A 16,506-nucleotide genomic window follows, 5' to 3' on the forward strand; every position below is an offset into this window, starting at 1 on the left:
AAATGTCCTACAAAATATCCACCACCCCCTCCATCCACCACTCTCTTGACCCCAAGGCATCCGCCATGACAAATTTCATGGAATCCTTCTATGCTACGAGCGACGACCCGGCGGCTCATGAGAAGTATGCAACAGAGTACTTCACGGACGATGCGACGTTGATTATGGGCGGGAAGGGGGCGAAGGGGTTTGAAGGTTTGTTTTATTCATTTTATTTCATTATTTCATTTATTCAATGTTCGGTTTGGTATCTATATGTCGTGCCTGTCCGGGCAGGATATTTGACATGACACTGAAATTTTTTCTCTTCCCTTTGAACTCGTTTTGAGCTCGTTTTCTTTCTTGATTGTTACAGACTAATGTAGATAGAAATCCTCGCCTTCCGCAAAAGTCTCTGGACAAGCGTTTCATCACGGCGGCACATGGCCGTCAAAATCTTCTTTGGTGGTGACGACGACCTGATGCTCTTCGGCATAGTGAATTACGTGATGAAAGGAGCCAGCGCGAAGGAAGTGCAGATCGACTGGTCTGCTCGAGCGCAGTTCGTCTTTGACGAAGCCGGGAGGCCGAAGATGAAGTATTATCAAGTTTATCTGGTACGTCTTTCCTTCTAGAATAGATGTGGGTATCGTTTCGTATGTGCTGATGTAAAAATAGGATACTGCAGCGCAACAGGCTGCGGCTGCTAGCGCGAGGTAAATGTTGGTAGAATGTGATAGTTATTAATTACAAGTAATTACTGGTTCCGTACATCGGTATATCTCCTTGATAGAGTCCAGTGTCTTGGTTGAAAGGCCAAAGGGTATCGAAGTGAATGACTTCTTCCATAATCGGCCCGAGATCCGGGCCGAGCAGCTCTTCTGAACCCGGATAGACAAGACCTTCAACGCTGTCGCCTAGATCGTTGACGGTCAAGCCTGCCGCTGTGATATCAGGTAACATATCTGTCGAGGGCAGCTTAGTTGCCCAGTTCCACATCGGTGGTTGCGGCTGATTTGCATAGTCCGTAGTGACTTGGTCTTGGGCCATCTCTAGCATCATGCTGGATTTACCCGAAAAGAGGTTCTCGATTGGGTCTTGGCCATATCCTTTCGTGGGTGTTGATGCTGAATATCGGTAATCGGATATCGTCTTGAGAAAAGAATTCAGAATCTGTTGGTAACGTGCGGCTAACGGATCGCACTCGCCAAAGTGTTGGTGTAGCAGAACAGCAATTTGTGCTATCGAGTCGTTCTCAGGGTTTTCATATACGTTGAAAAGAGAATTTGTCAATACTATGAGGGCTGCAATGAACATCCAGTTTCTATCCAGTTAACAAGTCAGCGGTGTTTTGACTATGGTGGAAAAGCTTACATGATGAATGGGTCCCTCCTTGGTAAACAACCCTTTACGCGAATCGTCTGCACCGCACGAATTAAATGTGTCGCTGAACGAACACATGCAGCAGAGTACTTGTGTAGTTCTGGATTGCCCGCTACTCGACTCTCGGCGGGCGAGTTCGCAACCGCTTCAGGCGAGGCTTGTGATTTCGATCGTTGCTGATAGGCAATCACTTTCTTGACATGAAGGAGTAAAAACGGGCGCGTTAGAAGAATTATAGTGCTAAAATACGTCATCCACAGATGCAGCTGGCCCATGGCTTTTCCAGGGTCATCATGTGGAATTGGTGTTGGCCGCCACTGCAAGATCTCTGGGAGAGATTGGGTCCACTCATGAATACTTACGGCAATGTTTCGCGCAATCTGAAGCGAGACTTTGCGAGATCGGTAAATTTGATGCAGAATAGTGCCTAATATCTTGGCTGCTCGCATAGACGCAGAGAGAGCCTCGAATTCAAAATTATCGAATAGGCTAGGAGCCGTTCGTATATCCTCATTCGAAGGAAACAGCTCCTCGGAGATCTCTTCATCTTGGATCGCTGTTGGTCGACCTAGACATGCAGCCAAAAACCGGTCCATCACATAAAGACTGCGCCATAAAAGAATTCTGCAAAAGTGTTAAAGATGAGCTTCTGAAAGTACGCGGGTCACTGACCTAGGAACAGACAGAGACGTCCTTTCCGACTCATCATAGACACGCTGTGTCTCAACTCTATGCAGCCCTAACGCATAAGATAAACGGACCGCCATGCCTAAGAAGTTAGTGACGCCTAAACACATATACGAAGGGTTGAATACCGATATATGCCCAGGCTGTATTTCGCTTTCCAACAGACAACATATACAGGGTCATGAGCAGCAAGGCTTGAATAGACGCAAAATCGCCATCTTCAATGCCCGACGCGGAATCCTTGAGATGTCTGGCACCTAGATAAAACACCTCGCCGCGATCCAATTTGTCGGATAATAAGCGTTTGAGGATAGCGGCCTCTTTCTCGGATGGTCGTGGAGAGGCGGATCTGAGTTGAAGACCCACAGCAAAAACGAGGTATAAAATACACATCCAAGACTGCTCTGCAGCTAGCGGATTTTGATATGTTCGTTCCACTCGTTGTTTGAAAGATCGCTCATCAAACAGATGCAGCATCCCTTTCGTCTGTAACATGTATGAATATTAAGCCAAGGATTCATATGTATGTACTCTGGGAGGCTGCCTACATTTACAAAGAAAGATTCTACAAGGAAAAGTCCGGCTTCTCGATCCGGAAGCGTATATGTATGTTGATAAGTAGGAGGTGTCTGAACGGAAGCTTCAAGGATGGTGTGCCGATGCGGGTCGACAGTCAATGCCGAAGTTCCCATCACGCTGCTCACAAGCTGTCGAATAGTCTGCAGGTAAGATAATGGGGCAGAATCGCCGATATAAACTAAATAAACAGAGCCACCATCAGAATCAATAACTCGTGCCAAGCGAAACAAGCACATACGCATTCTCCCTTTTCCATCGTTCAGCATGCGCGACATGCCCTGCAATTCAGCCTCATCCGCCTCCTCGGAGCTGCCGCTTTGGTCGACCTGCGGCAGACTGCCATTGGCCGTGCTCATAACTGGAAAGGGGTCGCGAGGAGGCTGTGATCGCTGCGCAGGTGAACGATGCGCAGGATTCCCCGAGGGCGCGACATGGTTCGGTAGCGTTGTGCTGTCCAAGGCAGAGAAGGAGATGTTTTGATCCCGATAAGCAGTGTCCGGCGTGGACTGCGCTAATCGCCTTGAGGTGGCCGAACTACTTTGCGCCTTATTCAGGGTTCGCTTCTTGGAATCCCGCTGCTCTGGCGGCGCATTGCTCGTCACTGCGGTCGTTCCGGTCGCGGGGACTGGGTGCCAGAACAAACATTGTACCTGACGCTTGCTGCAGTTGGAACAGGGGATAGTACCGTTGCACTAGACACGTTAGCTAGCTGGAAGGAGAAGGGAGATCAGAGAAGTTTGTCGCACCTTTTGCTTCCTCCTCTTGCAGTTTTCGCATGCCTGCGCGGCCCGGATCCGATTTTCTGGAGCTACTTTCCGACGGGCCATACCCGGTCTGGTGGGTGTGGAAACAGAGTCTCTGCGGGGGTCGGGTGTCCGTCTCACTGGAATGTCGCGTTGATGCGATCGATCAGTGCATGTTTAACGGGAGACATATGTATGGAATGGATGTCAACTGTGGGGAGAAGGAGGCAGACTGGCGACGAGGGGACAGTGCGATTTTCTCCGCATTCCGAGTGGGGAAGGGCGCGTGATTCTTGTTTCATCTACTATATATTCTTCCTGTAATACTACTTATTCTTTCTTTATTTTCATTTTGGTGTCCTTTCCCATTAAAATATATTGATCAACTGTCAACTCAGCCAGAACCATGTCTGGACCCAATTAGTGATATACCAATTAACGGCAGCCATCGGGTAATGTCAACCGCGATGTCGTCTGCATGACACAAGTCTCCTCTTATAAAGTAGTCAAGTGCCTACCAGCGCCGTAACCAGATCTTTACAAAACACACCACCTCGATTTCCACGCCATGCCCTATATCGACGTAAACCAAAAACGGCTGAACTACGCCGACTCGCACCCTGCCGGCGCGCCGCCAGGAGGCTTGACATGCGTGTTCATCCACGGGCTGGGATCATCGCAGAACTACTACTTCCCAATCCTCCCTCACCTCACCTCTACCCACCGCTGCATAACCATTGATACGTACGGCTGCGGCCGGTCGCGCTTTACGGGGCTACTGCAGGATATCGGGAGCATTGCCGATGACGTTGTCAAAGTGATGGATGGATTGAAGATACAGAAGGCGGTTATTGTTGGCCATTCGATGGGGGGGACGACGGCACTGCACCTGGCTGCGCAGTATTTAGAGCGAGTCGTAGCGGTGGTAGCCATTGGGCCGGTACATCCAACGCCAAGCACGGGGCAGATTTTCGAGAAGCGGATTCAGGTTGTCTTGGAGGGTAGGTTCAAAAACAAGATCCTGAGTATGAATAGTATGGTTGATTGATTGATGGTTCTAGATGGAATGGAGCCAATGGCCAACACAATTCCTGAAGCAGCGACTGGATCTCGCAGCACCCCGCTGCAAAAGGCCTTTATTCGAGAGCTTCTCCTAGGGCAAGACCCGGCTGGCTATATTTCGCTCTGTCATGTAGTTTCAGCAGCCACTGCGCCAGACTATGCGGCTATCAGCCTGCCTGTTCTTGTTATTGCCGGTGATGAAGACAAGTCTGCGCCGCTGGATGGGTGCAAACATATCTTGGCTCATGTGTCTAGCTCGACGAAGACTTTGGAGGTTTTGCCAGGGGTAGGCCATTGGCATTGCATCGAGGCAAGTGACGAGGTTGGGAAGCTGGTAGCTGGTTTCGCTCAAGCATATAGAGGTTAAAAAATCAATTTTAGAATACGCCAGTTAAATTAATTGCAAGTCATGAAATAAATGAATAAATAAACATTGAATACAATACAATCATGGCTAAATACTTCACGAAACACATTTTTCTGCTAAATTACGCCCCATTCGTGTTGGCTTCTGCAGGAACCAGCTTAACATTATATTCCAGCTCTAAGCTTGCTTTGGGGTCGTCTTTTCGAGGTACAAAGTCCACGATCAGAGAATCCTTTACTGCAAAGACAGAATCGTTGGTCAAGTATTGGTCCTTTCGGTCGAATATCTGCGTGACTAGAGGCTTGTATTTATCATGCGTTGCCTAGTACATTTCTAGAGTAAGTTTTTTGCTCTACTTGTTATAGATTGAAAATTTCATCTTACCAGAATGTGGATATGGGCAGGACGGAATGGGTGTCGGTCCATAAGTTCTAGCAACTTTCCAGCCGGGCCTATTTCACACGGTTAGTAACTATACCGGCATCCGAGAATCAAAAACTCGAACTAACCGTCGTCCGGAACTGGATATGGCGTTGGCCTAATACAATAAAACCAATATCGCCCATTCTCATCCGTCCTGAATTTCCCGCGTAGATTGTGCTCTACCTGATCCGGGTCTTGTTGCTCATATAGCCCATTCGTCGACGCCTGCCACACCTCCACAAAGGCGCCGGGGATAGGCTTCTTGGTGGTAAAATCCACGACTTGGCCATGCATAAACGTCATTTCACAATCGTCGACGCCAGTAACAAGACAATCGCCATTCTGTCGAGCTATTGTGTCTGCGCGGAAGAATGGGCCTAGGATGGCTGTTGCCGTTGGCGCGTCTGCGTCGGCAGCAACCTTGTAGGTGATTTCATCCACTAGCCTGCATACTTAGCTACTGTCCCTATAAAAATAAAAAAATGAATGTGTTGAATGTGTGTCACGAACGATTCTAATCCAATCACATCGCACAGCAGTTGTCCCTCATTCCGTTTCTCGTCGCTCATCCTGCCGGCCCAGTTGATCATCTGCACGCCAGCCATCCACTCATCCACAGTCAGTTCGTTTTCGCGCGCAAAGTCGTGGATGTGTCGGATCAGCCCGGACATGAGCTGGCGCAGTCGAGGCGATGTCTTGGGACCCATGGCGTTGACCACGCGGTCAGTAAAGGTCGGGTCGTAGGGATGGTCGGCTGCCATATTTGAGATTGTCGATAGAAAATTAAACTCGATATACAAGGATCATGCAGTTGGAGAGAAATATCAGAGCAAAGCAGCAGAACCGTGACTTGAATATCAAACAAGGCGAAACGGGTACTTATAAAGCCTGATAACTGTAATTTTTGGAGACTTGTACTACCACATGACGGACCGTACGGACGGATTTAGCTCGCTTTCCAGCGGTTCCGAGCCAGAATATCATATCAGCTGTCATTGTGTATTGCACGTCCAAGCTGTCTTAGACACTCGAGGTTAGTATGTAATAGTAACAGAAAGAGTAACAGGAACAGCTGGCTCGGGTAGTGCACCTAAGTTACCCCGCTTCGCAGTGCCGGCACTGGGGTACATACCCGATTTCCCCGCACCGGCTGATAAGCGCCCAGCCACCGAGTCCTTTGCGTATGTAAAAGAATATAGGTTCTGATTGATTGGTTAGGATTATATTATGTACCTGACTTCGAGCAATATTTGTTTATAGATCAATCTTATACAAGGTACAGCACTGTAGAAAATAGCAGATGCGGGGGAAAATGTTAAACTTCCAAATCACTCCCGAAATTCAAGTCGAGTCTGTTAGAATTCACTCGCTACGACAGCCAATCGCCATGATAGCCAATCTTCTTACCTTATTCTCATTCTACCAGTAGAGACAGAAGGCAACACAGCCTAGACAAGCAGATGTCTTCAATTATGAGTCCTGGATAGGGATTTGGAAGATGTAGTTGGTCTGCGGTCGGTTGTTTGAAGGGTTTTCACCAACTGCTCTGTGAGATAATCGCTAAAACCAAGTACATATATTGGTCTCTACTGAATATCTTTGTGATAGATATGAACAATCTTCTAACACTTTGATGTTATGATTTATATGCGCTAATTTTGATCATCTTTGCTTCTAATTAATGCGACTCCTCCCTTCCTCGTCCCCTTTCCCTGCCCCTTCCCCTCCCTCTCCCTCCGCCGCTATGGGCTTTCGGATTTGCTTTCCCAGCCAAATGCTCCGGTAATTCCTGCACAACCTTCCCATCTTCCCACAAGACACCCAGACCAGCTTTCCTCTCAACCACCAAATCAAAGAACTCCACCGGTACGGTCTTCCCCGCCGACGCATCAGCAGGAACCATGCCTTCACTCAAAATAACACCATTCTCACTCCTATAAAACGGGCAACCGGCCTGCAACGCCTTTCGCAGATTAATATAAATCAGAATCTCAGCATCAGACCGCATTCCGGAAATCACGGTTCTCTTCGATTTATCAATCGACAATTTCGCAGGCGGCGCATCGCGGCCGTTGGGCAGAACTTCGTCGATCGTCGGCCCAATCGCGAAATGCACCTGAGCTCTGGTCATAGCCCGCAGGCCGCCAGAAGCAAGTATCAATGGCCATGCGCCGTGGTATGTACCATGCACGACCGTCTCAGGAAGCGACGCAGCGTCCTTTTCTATGCTGTTGCTACTGTTGTCGTCGTCGAGACTGAGCTTTTCAAGGAATAGTGTTGTATTCACGCATTTCATACTATGTCCCTGCGTTGCGCGGATCAGGAAATGCGAGGCATCCTCATCCTTGACAGATAATGCATGCGCCGTCGCGGATTTCTGTTTCTCTTCTGAAGCTGCAGTGGCAGCCTCGTCTTTCGTCCCGTCTTCTCCTGTATTCACAGAAGGGACGTAGAGCAGCGAGAAGCGCTGCTTGTCTGAGCTAGATACAGCCTCTAATATCTCGGCCAACGTTGCTTTCAGAGGTTTTACTTTTCGGGTTTCCAGCTAGCATAGAATTAGCTTTCATAAACATTTCTTATAAAAAAGAGAGAATGAAAGTGGAATACGAACGAGTTCCGCTACGTTAACGTATCCCTCTTCGCTGACTTTCAGATTCTCTCTGTCTGCCGAGTGCCGCAGGAGATGCGAGAGGGCTTTAGAGAGGACGACCTCGCGGGGCATGGTCCTACCCCCACCGCCTCTGCGAGACATGATTGTACAAATAAAGGCTGAAAGAGATGTTTCAAATCAAATGAGCTTTGATGTAATGCTTGATATGATGTGGTCGTAAGCTATCGAGTGTATTAATATTGATTTTAATGCATCACTCATGATGACTCACTGTAAACTTTGATGTGGCTGTGCACACTGAGCAAATATCGATCTAGTAAATGTTAAATAACGAGACGAGAAGGGTATTTCTATTTAATAATTGAATAATTGAATAACTGCCATTCACTAACTTCATCTCTCTTCCACATGATAAAATGTGACTAACGCGCTAACCCGTAATGGCAACAACCCCACTGTCCCAAAACAGCCTAGCCCTGCCGCCAAAAAAGTTCACTCCAGAAATCTTCTCTTCGATATTTTCGATATCAATCTTCCATAAACCAACCCACCATTGACTTGAATCTTGCAAACCGGCAGTGATCCCTTGTCGTGAGCCATTATGTCTGGAGAAACTTCCGCCGGTAAGTCCTGCTCCTCAAACCTGCCCCACGTCACCACACAGCACCACCCTTCACACCATAAAATCCCCGAATACCGCATTTTTGCTGTGTGTGCTAACTGGTGCCTCCAGCCTGGCCCATCGCCGATGAGGCTCTAACCCAGCAAATCCTCGATCTCGTCCAGCAAGCATCGCATTATCGGCAGCTCAAGAAGGGCGCTAATGAAGCAACCAAGACGCTCAACCGCGGTACCTCAGAGCTCATTATCCTCGCTGCGGACACCACTCCTCTCGCCATCTTGTTGCATCTTCCTCTTCTTTGCGAAGATAAGAACGTGGCATACAGTAAGTTAAAAATATGTGAATATTTGAATAGTTGAATACGCGGCTAACGATCTTGTAGTATAGTAAGTTCCTGTACTCACTTTTGTGAAATTTTGAATACCGATTAACGATCCTTTTTCTCCCTTTTTAGCGTTCCTAGCAAGGTATGTCGATAGTCACTAGTTCCTAAAAACTAGAACGTCATGGCTGATGATACTTTTCTTTAGCTCGCCCTTGGCAGAGCCACTGGCGTCTCCCGCCCTGTGATCGCTGCTAGCATCACCACCAACGAAGCAAGCGACTTGACCGGACAGATTCGCGCGGTGAAGGAGAAGGTCGAGAGATTGATGATTTAGGGGGGATAAACATGTGGGATAAAGAGGATTATCATGAATATCATGTTTTGTTATTCTACCCTTGATTTGTCAGGTTGAGGACGCGGCGTGAATCTTTATGGTTTAGGATTTTTAGATCCTTATTGAATGGATTCGATTTCCCAGACTAATAGTAGTTCCATCTTTTGTGTCGTAGGTCTAGACACTAGTCTTCGAGAAATGCAAGGTAACAGCGTATTCATATGGTAGGTTCACATGTCATTAGATATGGACGGATATAAGTCAAAAACTACAATCCACCGGGTATAGTATAATACTCCCTACACACCAAAAACCAATCCCAATCCCTCCCAGGCACATCCATCACCGATCACATATGCAAGCACAATCCACAATCGGACACACACGATGCCTCGTAAACCAGGCTTTTGCATGGTTCGCATGAAACCCATGGTTACAATTAATACAGAAAACCACGAAACGGCGCACAATATCATCCTCGGAGGGTTTCTTAGGTTTTTTATTGCTGCCATCGCCGCCGTTAAACGTGGTGTTATTCTTCTCTTCTTCCTTGGCGTCTGCAGCGATGGCGGCGCGCGACATCGGGTCTGGAGAACCCAGCCACAATGAACAGACACCGCATCGTGGCATGTGCCGGAAACATCGGGGACAGACGGTGCCGGACATTAGGATTGGGCCTTGGGCGCCTTGGTAGGAAAAGCTGGTGGTGGTGGAGCCGGTGCTTGGCGGCAAGTCACTCGCGACAGACGGTGTGGTTGAATGGGCTGCTGATGTGGATGATGAGACGGGGTCGACCTGGCTGAGAGGCCGCGTGCAGTAGTTGCAGGTCAGACTGACTTGCTGTGGCGCCGGGGCGATTAATCGGCGTCCATCCCACGTCACCGCGAACTTTCGTGAGCCAACATCAAACCGTGCTCGTTCCAGCTGCAGTTTCCAGGAGTTGATCTGGCGACGATATGTCTCGCGCCATGCGCGGAATTTTGCTTTGTTGGGCTCGTCGTCGATGAAACGCGGTACGGTGTGGCTCATGGCTAGCACGGCGGTTTGGACGTCGTTGAATTTGCGGATATATGACTGGAAAAGGTCGATTGCAGAATGGCGAAGCCCAGTGAGGACGATGCCCTCGATATCTCCCTGTTGGATCGCCTCCGTTTTGGTTTCTCGCAAATAATCTGTGAGGTCCTCATCCCCTAGCCAACGCAGTGCGACTTCCACACGGTATTTCAAAGGAAGCGTCGTCTCCGCTAGTACAGATTCCCAGCTTGCTTTGCTAACCAGCGCAAGAATTGCTCTGCCATATGGATCTGTTAGCTCTGTCGCTATTTCCCTGCACGTTTCTTCCCAATCAGGATCGGTGTGATGGCCCTTTGCTCCACCAACAATAGCCATTGCCAGAAGCTTGTGCCCCTGAGTGGGTTCATTTCGTCGCAGAGCATGGAACGCTATTTGTGCTTCATTTTGAAAGAGGGCTAAAGCTGCCGCCTTTGTGTGTTGTCTTTCATCGACGAGTTTATCAACAATTGCAACCAGATCTTCTTGTGTCTCGATGGCACCACAGATATGAAGACCTAGTTGACGATGTTCCCAGAATTCGGTTTCGCATCGCTTCCCTTCTGGGAGTTCTAACTGCTGTACCAAATCTTTGATCATCTGATCTGGATCTAGACCTGCCTTGCTGAGTTTCCTATTTTTGGTATTTACCATCCCTTCGGATGTTAGAAGTCATATTCAGAAAATGAGATGTATCAAACATACCTATTTCTCCAAACCACACATCACACACTCCAAGATAACTCATATCAAACCGATTAACGACCATTAACTTATTCGCTGAGGCATCTCGGGAGTCTGAAAAATTAGCTTATGCACAGCATTAGAATTGAGAAATCAACTCACGTCGAACCCAAGTCCAAAACTCTTGTAAATCCGGATCATCAGCGACTATCTTCTGATTCTTCTCATAATTAAATAGGTAGCCCTCCTTGCATCGAGCTTGGTTTACGGTTAGACAAGTCAACGCATCCTCAACTCGGAGGCGGGTGCCGTTGCTCCCGAGGAACAGGGTATGTTCTCTGTTCTCACGACTAGAAAGACATTTTGTCTCGGACTCCTCTTCTCCCTGCTCCTCCTGTTTGAGAGTATCCTGTGACTCAGACCTTAAAGATGCAATTGTATTCGATATTTCTGCATGCTGAGGTCGCGGGCTTAGGGCCTGAAAGTCGTGATCTCCTTGAGACGATCCTCGTACAAGGACATTCTGTGACGATAACCGAATCGGAGGTGCAGTTGATTGTACAGTCACAATCTCCACATTCCCATTCCCCAGAAGCGTAAGCGCGCTTGGTTCGTTGGATCGACTCATGTTTAAAAAGTCAAAGGACACCACCCTGTCCGATTTGTTGTACCCTCTAGTTCGATGGTCGAATGGGTGCCGAATATCACGCACATTCTTCGTATAGATATGTTCCGGATAATTTGCTGATGAGCCCTCGCCAAGAGTTTCATCTGCAGCATGCCGGCCCTCCTCGGAGGAATATTCTTTGGCAATGTCGAACATTTTGAACTGGCCATTGCTTGAAAGTAACCCGAGGGAACCTCTCTTGGTTTTGGAGAAACGCAGACTCCAGATTGAGCCGCCGTTGATGGTGTTTTTCAGCTCTAGGCTTGATCCAATCTGCCCGGCTTCTGCTGATGACGGGCCAGGTGTTAGCCGTTGACCCATGCGTCTGTCCCAGATGCACACTATAGGATCACTGGTAGATGAGCAGGATGCAAAATAGTTTTCATCCAGCCAGTCTATAGCCGTATTATGCACACATCTGGTAGAAAATGAAAGAAATGCTTGCGAAGAATTGTCTAATGAAGTTAGTAACCAGACACGAACCCATAAACCAGACAAAAATAACCTTATACAGAAAAAGAAATTTATACATACCTCTCAAATCAAACAGCTTCAGAAACTGCCCCTTAACACCTGCCACCAAGGTATCCGGCTGATTTCTAAAAAACTTGATACTCGTAATCGGATCCGAGCTAAGCTTCCTAAGCGGTTCTGCACCCTGCCTATCCTGCGCCAGCCCGCCACGCGAATTCCCCGTCATGATTCGATGATTAACATCCCAAACGTTTAAACAGACATCATTCCGCACCTTATCCAAGCCCCCAGCCAGCAGACCATGCGAACTAAACGCAACAGCATTACAATACCGCTGATTGCGAATGGGGAATGACCAAGACTCGTTGGAGTCGCCTTCCATGCGCAGAATATTGACTTCGCCGGAAGACTGGCCTACGGCGATGAGCGACTCGTCTGCGGTCGACCAATCAAATGCGCGAAAGCCTGGGACCCGGACATGCGTGGACAGCACGTCGTATTCTAGCCCTTTGCCATCGAAGGACGTGACTTGGCAGAGTTTGAATGATTTGCCCGTTACGTCGACGTATAGAAAGCGCTGGTCGCGGGTGGTCGACGAGGGCGACCACCGAATGGCCGTTTCCATGATGACTGGTTATGTATGAAATAATGAGATAAGGTTAGTGGAAATCAGGTTGGATGTGTTGATGCATTCTTCCGCCGTCATGCTCGTGTGCCTTTTCTTAAAGTGTGTATCTATTCTGTTCTGCGCTGGATTCTCATTGTTGCTTGTTGTTGGACCTGTGCATGATCAACTGCCCAATTTATCTCACACCTCAGATAGACCGTTAGTGCCGCACTAACCCAGATTAGGCGCTAAGCGCGCCTCCATAAGAGTCCACATTTCTTATGCAAATAATTGATAGGCCAACAAAGCTGTAGAGAGGAAGCGGGGACTCGGTAAAATGTTTATCCCAGTATCACGTGCAATCATAATACTCTCCAGTTAAACGCCTCAACATACTCATCTTCCTTTAACACTACCGAAATAAAAGACTGTTCAGTCGGTTGATCAGTGGGACAATGGGCACAATGGGAATTTATAACGACTCCATTTTCATCCCCCATGCCCTAATCGATAACTAGAAACAAGTCCTCTCTTCAGCGATCAAGCCATGGATCCAGCATTATTTGATGACTTACTCCAGGACAACTCTAATATTGAATTAATCCAATATGTCGTCGAATCGCATCAATTGTGACCAACATTCAGACTGTCGTTTCTGTCCGCAAACCTTATTGCTAAACAGCACGAGCTAACCAACATAGACGACACCGGCCAGGCTATAGGATTTGCTCAACAGCTTAATATTTCTACACCTTCCATAAAGAGAGTTATTATAGATCAACAAAACGCATATTGTATTGACGATCAAAGTTACGTTGGAAAATGTCACTGGAATTGACGCTGAGGTTGGGGGTGTGTAAAATTGATCAGGCGCGCCGGATCGGAGGTGCGCATTATGAAAGATGATGCTGTCTTTGTTGCTTTGTTGGATGAATGAGCCAAGAACATTGAGATGATGCAGGACCTTTGAGGAAAACTCTATTTTGTAACAATTTGAGAGGAACAGGCAAAGAGAATGACGTTATTATGTGGAACAAAAAGACGCTTTACAGTTTCCTGGATATCGATTAGCTGGTAAAGTCAGACCTAACCCAATGACTCGCATATAGGGATAAGGGGCTAGATATGACATCATATTTCTTCATTCCATAAGTAATGATAAATGTGAAATTTTATCCTCCGTTGCTAATGCTCAACCCTTTGCTTGGCTTACACTGAACAATTCGTTTCAAAAATGAAGTTACGAAAGATGTATCCTGGTTATTTAGACCAGCCACGTGCATGCTGCGTAGCGTGTGGAACGTTTGCACTGTGTACATGGAAGTCAGATAGCATATTTGACGAGCGCGAGGAGTGGAAACAATTCAAGAGTTCGGCAAGCTTCAAGAGGTGGAAGCCAGCACCCTCGATGATGTTGAAGGCAGAAGATATCGAAAGCATGTATTTCTACAAGAGACCTTGGATGTGGGCAACTTTCTACCGAGCAAGTTCGTGATATGAACACTTCTAAAGCGTGTCGAGGAGGCTGACATATCTGGATAAACAGTTATTCACAGACCCCATATCGATTATCTGGGTGTATCAGGGATCACCCAGTCTTTCGAGGAATCATTCGAGGACCCAATACCTCAAGTCCCTCGTGATCCTCGAAAAGCTCGGATCGGAAGTGTCCGTTCAAATTTCGACCGCTCCTCTCATACTCGTTTCCGGCCAGTCGATATGTTGAAGCCCGAGAAGTATAAGACAGCTGAACAGATAGGCTATTCTGTTCAAGCCCACTGTTGGGCACTAGTATATCGTGTTATTGGAATCAGATTGGTGGAAACCAATCTCAAATTATTCGTGAAAGCAGTGGAACAATTCTGGATGACAAACATTGAGCTTTGGATGTTGCCACCGTGCGATCACGTTGAGATTGAGTGGACTCCACCAAGTGTAGTCATTTTAGCAAGGTCAGCAAGCGAAGAGGACAAATTCTAACGAACCCCGGGCGCCGTGGCAAAACCCAAAAACTGTACCGGAGATTAGAAAAATTATCGAACAGGCCACTAGACTCCTCCAGACATACAGCTGTTCACGGTCGAGGTCGTCAATGGTCTCTAAGGTACCTCTTGAGATTGCCATACAAATTGCTAATGCTACGAAGCTGGCTAGTATTGCAGATACACAGAATATGCTGGCTGTCTTTGGGTGGAGGTTGCCCGACAGTTACTGGCAGAGTTGTTGTAACATGGATCTAATCTTTGAATATGATGATCTCAGGGAGAGTAATGATCCAGTGGACTGGCAATTTCTTGGCCTTGCGACTGAGGAACTACTTTACGACCCTGACTGGTATAACAGAAGTGGACTTAGAACTCGCCATCGGACTTTTCAATTGCTCGGAGAGATCAAAAGCGTCTTCCTGAAGCTGCTTGAACTGGAGAAAAAAGAACCTGGATCTCAGAATGAAACTCCGCTTCGAAGATATCCTCTTCGGGAAGATTTTCTTTGATAAAAACAGAAACCAGTCAATGGTATTGCTATGAAGCCTGTGAAAAATTACATTATCCTTCTTCTTTGCCCCCGGTCCTTTCCCTCCCAAGAAGGTGTCACAATGTTTGGCACTAACAGGTTTGGCGATAAACTTAAAACACCCAAAATAGCACGTAAAAAGGTTGACAGGAGGTTTTGAAAGTTGTTCTCAATTCAATGGTGAGTTATAATGTAGTTGAGGACATTTTGGACCTCCTTAGCTTCCTTCCGCATATCGTAGAAATCCTTCTCCTTCGACGCGGTAAACTCTGGACACGGCCGCCATGAAACGACGTTTTGAGTCGGATCATGATACTTGAAAAACCTGACGCACCTTCCCACTGCGTCAATAACGTAAACCAGAGATCTTTGATTCGTAGTCCGTGTTCCATGGATGGTGCCAAGGTTATCTGATCCGCTGCCTTTTGCCGTTCTGCATGCTAGGATTCGGCCGCAATGGGCTTACATTGCGTGATTAAAAAGAATTTACGCTGGCCAGCAGCGTTACACTGAAAGGTGTGAAAGTCCGAAAAGCCCTTTTGCCCTCCAAAAATTCCATGCATGTCTTGAGGGCGAGTAATGTAACCTGGTGTTACTGGAAACATCCAATTTGATATGGCATCCTATATTCCATAGACATGGCTCTCGGAGGTATTTATATTCAAACCATCTATTTCACTTTTAATTGCCCCGATGCCAAGATACTGGTGATTATTAGCATGGTAATAACTAGGTAAAAGGCCATATATATACCTTAATCGCAGGAGCCGCCGGCTTGAGTATCTGTTTTGGCTGTTTTGGAGGTTATGGAGATGACACTTCATATGATGAGTTTTTAAGGAGATTTCTGTGGTATTTATAGTTAAAGATAATTAAAAAGTTCTAATAGAATATTTTCTTCAACTGTTGCTATTGTATTATTGGGGTTATTCAGCAACACTTTCAATGGGTTATATTCGGACATTCTTTGTATTGATGTCTTGCTTAGACAATAAAAGATAATCTCTGAGGGAGAAAAGACTTGCTATTGTGCCATAATATCATGGATGGCTGGAGATTTATAGAAGATAATCTAGTGAATAGATCTTGTCATTGCATGGTATAATACAACTCTGTTAGACAGTTAAAGAGTCTATATCAGACAATAGTATCAATTTAACCTCTGCTATTCAGAGTATGCTAATAGTTTTCAAGTATTGTTAGCACTTAAATAAAATTTGGAAATAAAGTTTGGAACTGAGATCCCGGGCTATTTACATTAATATAATAGTAACATTCACGGATCAATTGATATTATTCCTTCCTCATCTACCAGAATAAGTACTTATACACTACTACATAGTCAAGGTCGTCCCTGAATGTAAAATGACATTACTGATACACTTTATTCTCTCT

General features: G+C 46.7%; 8 protein-coding genes across 8 annotated transcripts; 4 read left to right on the plus strand and 4 right to left on the minus strand.

Annotated features, from left to right (window-relative positions):
* Positions 1–2: 2 nt before the first annotated feature.
* BGW36DRAFT_362426 (uncharacterized protein) lies at positions 3–646 on the plus strand (the record flags this gene model as incomplete). Its single annotated transcript, XM_046214374.1, has 3 exons — positions 3–195; positions 370–596; positions 620–646. The coding sequence occupies 3 exons, from the start codon at positions 3–5 to the stop codon at positions 644–646; spliced, it is 447 nt and encodes a 148-aa protein (XP_046068753.1).
* Positions 647–726: 80 nt separating this feature from the next.
* BGW36DRAFT_302029 (fungal-specific transcription factor domain-containing protein) lies at positions 727–3,455 on the minus strand (the record flags this gene model as incomplete). Its single annotated transcript, XM_046211740.1, has 7 exons — positions 727–1,303; positions 1,354–1,986; positions 2,035–2,131; positions 2,178–2,535; positions 2,598–2,806; positions 2,867–3,320; positions 3,375–3,455. 7 exons carry the CDS (start codon positions 3,453–3,455, stop codon positions 727–729), a joined length of 2,409 nt encoding a protein of 802 aa, XP_046068754.1.
* Positions 3,456–3,696: 241 nt separating this feature from the next.
* BGW36DRAFT_346944 (putative alpha/beta hydrolase) lies at positions 3,697–4,867 on the plus strand. The gene is made up of 2 exons (XM_046213230.1): positions 3,697–4,372; positions 4,433–4,867. Exons 1-2 carry the CDS (start codon positions 3,940–3,942, stop codon positions 4,798–4,800), a joined length of 801 nt encoding a protein of 266 aa, XP_046068755.1. The 5' UTR covers positions 3,697–3,939; the 3' UTR covers positions 4,801–4,867.
* On the minus strand, positions 4,868–6,307 carry BGW36DRAFT_385403 (putative catechol dioxygenase). Its single transcript, XM_046216904.1, has 4 exons — positions 5,734–6,307; positions 5,310–5,668; positions 5,185–5,252; positions 4,868–5,122 (listed from the first exon to the last, which is right to left on the minus strand). Exons 1-4 carry the CDS (start codon positions 5,982–5,984, stop codon positions 4,922–4,924), a joined length of 879 nt encoding a protein of 292 aa, XP_046068756.1. The 5' UTR covers positions 5,985–6,307; the 3' UTR covers positions 4,868–4,921.
* Positions 6,308–6,901: 594 nt separating this feature from the next.
* Positions 6,902–7,975, minus strand: BGW36DRAFT_303061 (phosphotransferase 1; the record flags this gene model as incomplete). Its single annotated transcript, XM_046211846.1, has 2 exons — positions 6,902–7,768; positions 7,835–7,975. The coding sequence occupies 2 exons, from the start codon at positions 7,973–7,975 to the stop codon at positions 6,902–6,904; spliced, it is 1,008 nt and encodes a 335-aa protein (XP_046068757.1).
* Positions 7,976–8,205: 230 nt separating this feature from the next.
* On the plus strand, positions 8,206–9,260 carry BGW36DRAFT_385409 (putative snRNP and snoRNP protein). The gene is made up of 5 exons (XM_046216905.1): positions 8,206–8,457; positions 8,568–8,780; positions 8,839–8,842; positions 8,911–8,923; positions 8,987–9,260. Exons 1-5 carry the CDS (start codon positions 8,436–8,438, stop codon positions 9,113–9,115), a joined length of 381 nt encoding a protein of 126 aa, XP_046068758.1. The 5' UTR covers positions 8,206–8,435; the 3' UTR covers positions 9,116–9,260.
* A 197-nt stretch (positions 9,261–9,457) lies between these two features.
* Positions 9,458–12,615, minus strand: BGW36DRAFT_399655 (uncharacterized protein; the record flags this gene model as incomplete). Its single annotated transcript, XM_046218542.1, has 4 exons — positions 9,458–10,821; positions 10,871–10,963; positions 11,012–11,971; positions 12,051–12,615. 4 exons carry the CDS (start codon positions 12,613–12,615, stop codon positions 9,458–9,460), a joined length of 2,982 nt encoding a protein of 993 aa, XP_046068759.1.
* Positions 12,616–14,296: 1,681 nt separating this feature from the next.
* On the plus strand, positions 14,297–15,017 carry BGW36DRAFT_385411 (uncharacterized protein). The gene has a single exon (XM_046216906.1). It carries the CDS (start codon positions 14,317–14,319, stop codon positions 14,575–14,577), a length of 261 nt encoding a protein of 86 aa, XP_046068760.1. The 5' UTR covers positions 14,297–14,316; the 3' UTR covers positions 14,578–15,017.
* The last annotated feature ends 1,489 nt before the right edge of the window (positions 15,018–16,506 follow it).

This window comes from Talaromyces proteolyticus, assembly GCF_021365285.1.
Source record: "Talaromyces proteolyticus strain PMI_201 chromosome Unknown BGW36scaffold_10, whole genome shotgun sequence".
Taxonomy (NCBI): domain Eukaryota; kingdom Fungi; phylum Ascomycota; class Eurotiomycetes; order Eurotiales; family Trichocomaceae; genus Talaromyces; species Talaromyces proteolyticus.

Bases quoted from the DNA above. Each gene is read 5' to 3' on its own strand.
- BGW36DRAFT_385409 (XM_046216905.1), top strand. From the start codon at position 8,436: ATGTCTGGAGAAACTTCCGCCG. The intron at 8,458-8,567 runs GTAAGTCCTGCT...TGGTGCCTCCAG, and splicing joins GTCTGGAGAAACTTCCGCCG to CCTGGCCCATCGCCGATGAG.
- BGW36DRAFT_346944 (XM_046213230.1), top strand. From the start codon at position 3,940: ATGCCCTATATCGACGTAAACCAAAAACGGCTGAACTACGCCGACTCG. The intron at 4,373-4,432 runs GTAGGTTCAAAA...TGATGGTTCTAG, and splicing joins GATTCAGGTTGTCTTGGAGG to ATGGAATGGAGCCAATGGCC.
- BGW36DRAFT_385411 (XM_046216906.1), top strand. From the start codon at position 14,317: ATGTTGAAGCCCGAGAAGTATAAGACAGCTGAACAGATAGGCTATTCT.
- BGW36DRAFT_385403 (XM_046216904.1), bottom strand. From the start codon at position 5,984: ATGGCAGCCGACCATCCCTACGACCCGACCTTTACTGACCGCGTGGTC. The intron at 5,669-5,733 runs GTTCGTGACACA...CTAAGTATGCAG, and splicing joins GATGTGATTGGATTAGAATC to GCTAGTGGATGAAATCACCT. The intron at 5,253-5,309 runs GTTAGTTCGAGT...CGTGTGAAATAG, and splicing joins ATATCCAGTTCCGGACGACG to GCCCGGCTGGAAAGTTGCTA.